This window comes from Triticum aestivum, chromosome 5D (assembly GCF_018294505.1).
Source record: "Triticum aestivum cultivar Chinese Spring chromosome 5D, IWGSC CS RefSeq v2.1, whole genome shotgun sequence".
Taxonomy (NCBI): Eukaryota; Viridiplantae; Streptophyta; class Magnoliopsida; order Poales; family Poaceae; genus Triticum; species Triticum aestivum.
In genome coordinates this window covers 506,774,623-506,780,038 of record NC_057808.1, presented here as the reverse complement: position 1 = coordinate 506,780,038, position 5,416 = coordinate 506,774,623, and the positions used below count along the sequence as shown (strand labels likewise).

Genomic DNA, 5,416 nt, shown 5'->3' with positions numbered 1-5,416 from the left:
CGAGAGAAACGCCGCCAATGATCGCGTTAGTGTGGTAGGACATGGGAGAGGAGGCTAAGATGAACGATGGCGACGATGACGCCAATGCAGCAGGATGTGGGAGAGGAGGCCCAAAGGAACGACGCCGACAGTGCCGCTAGTGTAGCAGGATGCGGGACATGAGGCCCAATGGAACGATTAGAAGAGACTATGTGAAGGAGATTAAGGAGTGTTAGTAAAACAGACCACACATATGCATATGTACAACCACGAGGAAGATGTAAATCTACTTGTCTACAGTCGTTGAAACAGAAAATATGCACAAAAATCGTGTGGAACTGCGAGATGAAGATATTGGTCAAAGAAAATTTCATAAGGTCAATTGTGCGTGACGAATTTGACAAAATTCATCCAAAATAGCTCCAAGCATGCACACGAAATTGAACATTTACAATGAACGAAACTATGAACTGGTCGCCTGAATGAAACCACAACATTGATGTTCTTCTTTTTTGTTAGGAGTTATCTCGAATAGAAGCACGGCTGTGTAGATTAGAAAGGAGTATTAAGTGAACGAGATTAGGAGAGGTTAGGATGATGCTTTAAGTTTCATGCTATGTAGGTCAAACACTGAATGCATGCAACCAAACGGATCAATTTCTTTCCGCGCGAGTCTGGTTAGGCTCTATGGGCAACCAAACACGCGCCGTCGTGAGCTGTTTTTCTTCACTCTGATGTCCACAGTTGCAGCAGGGTTCGTGATCTTTGGACGCCTCTCATCTTTACTAAGTTCGCACAACGTCAAGAAGATGCTCTGGTAAAAAAACTCCTTTCCATTTGAAAAGGTTCAGGCCACATCTTTTTTCTTTTCTTTTGGAAATTGGAAGGCAGGCCATATCTTCTTGGCTGGATTTTGCCCATCGTAGTTCCCTCGGGAAAAACCCCACAAATTTGACCATCTCGACAAAATGTAGTTATTGTCAAACACCCAAGGTTCATGTTGGAACAGCTCTCGGCCATTCATCATTTGCACTGCTCATGTGGCCATATATCTGCTGCCCGCTTCTGAGATGCTTCAGCTCTCGATCTGCGCAACTTCTTCTGCATCCTGACGTTCAGCAGAAACAAGATGCTAGTACGATCAATGGTGTCTTATGCAGGACGAAACGAAGGAACCAGTTTTATACATAATGATGATGACCCAACTGTAAACTGTAGCCAGCGCAATACTAGGACATAATAGTGCGGGCGAACGACCTGAGAAACCCATTACAACACCTGGATAACGAAAGAAAGGGACGCCACTGGCAATCCTGTACCCATACTATTAGCAAATTGCTCATTCCATCCATGCCATCATCTTCAGATGTGGATATCTCGCTACAATAGCTGGAATCATTGGGTGGAATCATCGTCTTCTGCAAGGTACATCTCCAGGTTCAGCCGACGTTCTCTCCTTGAAGGACCATCAGCGTCAGCATCGTCTGGCATCTCATCACCAAGGCTTCTGCTTTGGTCTGCAAGGCACAACTCCAAGTTCTCAAGCACTTCTTGCATTGTAGGGCGATCGATACCACGATCACTAACACATTTCTCAGCAATCTCCACAAATTTCTTGAAGCACCATGGAGAAATCTTCCCTTCAAGATAGGGATCAACAATCAGATCAAGAATGCCCTTTTTCTGGCAATTAAGGGCACATTGTACCAAGTGAGCTTGTCTCCTTGGAAGACTACGATCCCAGGCAGCCCGAGCACACAAAACCTCAAACAGCACAACACCAAAAGAATACACATTGGATTTCTCTGTGAGTTCCCCGGTGCGGTAAAATTCAGGATCAATAAAACCATATCTCCAATAAATCGTAACTGTGTTATCCTGCTGGAGCGAGACTGCACTTGAAACCTTGCCGACCAATCTCTCATCTAGGAGAATGTTCGTTGTTGACACAACAAAAGGGATGATGGAACACTCGTGAAGGTAACGCAGGGCACGAGCAGCACCAATGCAGACGCCTAGACACTGACTCCAAGTAAGCAGTCGCTTCTTGGTGTTGTTAGCGTAAAGGTTCTCACGCAGGGTGCCACCAGCCATGTAGTCATAGATCAGCATCACCACGTTTTCTACTTTGCAGTAACCGACCAATGATACAAGATGAAGGTGGCGTAGCTTTGCTATCATCGCTATCTTTGTGAGGAACTTACTCACATCCTGCCCTACTGTGCCACGTTTGATAACCACCTTGGTTGCTCCCCCATCAATCACTCCATAGTAAACCCAACCAGATCCAGCCTGGCCAACAACGTGTGACTCATCAAAGTCTCTTGTCGTGGATTTCAACTCTTTAAGTGAGAAATGGCGGCACAAGTTGGATGGCAAAGATTGTGGCATGACTGGGCTAGAAGATTGCAAGTTGTTTTGAGCTGCTGGCTTGCTCCTCCACGCCCAAGGAAAAGTAGTTAGTGTTTGTTTTCCTTGAACTTGAGTTTTCCTAAGTGCCAGAAGACGTTCTGCCACATCTCTCATATCAGGGCGTTGATCCATTTCCATCCTCAAGCATTGTCCTGCTAGCTTCGCAACCCCTTCAAGAACCTTCATGTTGTTCTGGCTTGAGATTTCAACATCGAACAGCTGTCTCACCTTTCTCTTCCCTGTTGCAAGAGCTTGGGTGAAACATTCAACTATGCCTGTCTCCCCATTTCTTATCGCTGCCTTTTTCTTTGTAATCAATTCAACCAGGACGATCCCGAAACTGTAAACATCACTCTTCGAGGTGAGACGCCCGCTGCGAGCAAACAAAGGGTCCATGTAACCTATGCTCCCTATTACATGATCAGTGAAAAGGGTCGAGCCTGTGTTGACAAGTCTTGATATTCCAAAGTTAGATATTTTTGCATTGAAGTTGTCATCTAATCGTATATTGGCAGGTTTGATATCACCATGAATGACCTGAGTATACATTTGTGAATGCATGTAACACAATGCCTCTGAACACTCCACCGCAATCCTCAGTCGTGTATCCAACGTGATGGGAATGCATTCATGGTGAAGAATATCGCTAAGGTTCCCTTTAGATATATACTCACTGACTATCATTAGGGCATTTTCCTCGGCACAGTAGCCTATGAGCCTAACTACATTCTTGTGGTTGATTTCACAGTGTACTTTCAGCTCTTTGGCAAAATTTTCTTCTACATTACACATAAATCTCTTGACTGCAACTATTCTTCCATCTTGGATAACACCTTTGTAAACTTCTCCAAAGCCGCCGTTTCCAATGATAGTTTCGTAGTTGCTGGTAATTCTTCTTATCTCGCTCTCTGCGAAGCATTTTATGTTATGGTTGCTATGTGATAACCATTTTGATCTGTCATCCCCTTGGATCATTTCAGTGACCATACTTTCTCGAAGGTCCATCTTATATGAAAAAGTAGCAAAGACTGAGTATAGCAGTTAGATTCAACTAATATGCTGGATATCAACTTGACCTGAAAAATAGTTTGCAGAAGTGTAAAACTCAAATATCTAAGATAGCCAGAGTTATGAACAAGGTAATACGGAGTAGTACTTTGCAGAATCAAAGATTGGCAAGTGAATTTTGGCCATATCAGATGCCCATGTACTGACCAAAACATTGATCTGCGTTGTTTTAAGGATACTTTGCCAAAGGATCTCCTCTGGCATAGGAAGTTGACCAAAAGATGGGGAAAGGATCGATTACGGTCCAACATATAAATCAAGAGAATAAGAATAATAGTGCTCGACTTCACCCATTTGATCATAGACATATTCTTCAGTAATTATAATAGGGTAAACCTAGGTTTTTAATTCAGTAATATGCACAAACTTATAATTTTGTTGCTGGACTTCATGGATGGAGTGGGAATACGATCCATAAGGAAAGTTCAATATTGTTGGTAGGGGAGAGCAAAATTAATTACTCTCTCCGATCCATATTACTTGTTGCTGCTTTAGTACATCTTATAAAGTTGTACTAAAGCAGTGACTAGTAATATGGATCAGAGTGATCTATTGTTCAGTTATGCCGTGTAGCTTCATGATAAGTGTTTATTAGACTGGGGCTTCATGGTAGGCATTGGGTGATTCTGCATAACTGCTTTCTGACAGGGAAAAGGAATAACACTAGGAGAACAGGTGAGACCAATTGAAGCATAGAACCGAAGACTTAGAATGCGAAAACGCAAACCGGTGGTCAAGGTTGAGCCCAACATACCTCTTTAGGAACTGATGCGGCAATACAATGTACGATGAAGCATCCTCCTCATATTTTGTAGCGCACATCGCCATGGAGTGGATCTGAGAGAAGGAGCAGACGCTCAGCTCTCATCGAAAGACCTGCCCTGTGAAGGTTGAGGGGTCAAAATGAGCCGGCTAGCTACCGAGTGAAAAAACAAATACACAGTACGCGTGTTTTTTTATGGGCATAGCATGGTCTGACTGTCCATGTCGTGGAACAATTTTCCAACTTGGAAAGTTCCCATACCAGACAATTTGGATTTATATTTACAGGTCTGCTAGTGCTTTTATGAAACTTCCTAAACCAATCAATCCCTGGGGAAAATAATTTCAAAGAATACCTTAAATTTTTCTGACCACAGAATTTAGATCGTGAATCTAGCTCCAATGTGGATCCATTTTTTCCCCCAGACCAGAGACGGGAACAATTGAGGTTGTTCGAACTGAAAATCACCTGGCAGCCATGGAGGATCCCCTGCAGCTGCAGCGGGCCGTCTCCTCATCTGCCCTATCCAAATGCTCACAGCCACGCCCGCCGTGGAAGCCAGCCCTTGGGCACAGCCGCTGCAGCCGCACCACAGAGGTCCCCTGCGACTGCCAACTGCTGCGATACCGGAGTACCGGACCCGTACTCGCTCGCTCCCTGCTCCATTCAACCGCCGCGGGACGGCAGCCCGCTGGTCTCACCGCCGACTTGGAAGGAGCCTGATGTGGCGCCCTGTAAGCAACGTGAGAACAGCGGCGGAGATGTCAACAGTGAAGCAACGGCAAGGAGGCGGAGACCAAGGCTCGCCGTACCGTTTTCTGTGGATAACCATGGAGGGGTCTATCCAACCAACAGTCGGGAGCGTGCGGCTGTCTATGGCCAAACGCGTGCAGATACGTCCACGTGATCGATCATGATTTAAATGTTTGATTCTATCTTAAATTAGAAATTTCAAGTCCATATTATCATATTCAACGTAAATTGATCTTTAAACGGAGCTCGTCTGGCTCCGTCGTGCATATGTCCGGTGATCGGCTGCGCTTCACAGTGTTTGTCCGGTCGCTAGCAAGGTAGAGTAGAGCATGGGACACAATCCGGCTCTCGGGACTCAATGCGTCGTCGTCTCTCATGCCCTACTCTTCCTCGTCAGGGCCCGAAACCTAGATGATGCCGGTGGACGTCAAATCGTTGATG

General features: G+C 45.1%; 1 protein-coding gene across 1 annotated transcript; it reads right to left on the bottom strand.

The window, feature by feature from the left end:
- Positions 1-852: 852 nt before the first annotated feature.
- LOC123123292 (U-box domain-containing protein 34) lies at positions 853-5,041 on the bottom strand. Its single transcript, XM_044543768.1, has 3 exons — positions 4,691-5,041; positions 4,214-4,340; positions 853-3,467 (listed from the first exon to the last, which is right to left on the bottom strand). The coding sequence occupies exon 3, from the start codon at positions 3,394-3,396 to the stop codon at positions 1,375-1,377; it is 2,022 nt and encodes a 673-aa protein (XP_044399703.1). The 5' UTR covers positions 3,397-3,467; positions 4,214-4,340; positions 4,691-5,041; the 3' UTR covers positions 853-1,374.
- Positions 5,042-5,416: the final 375 nt, after the last annotated feature.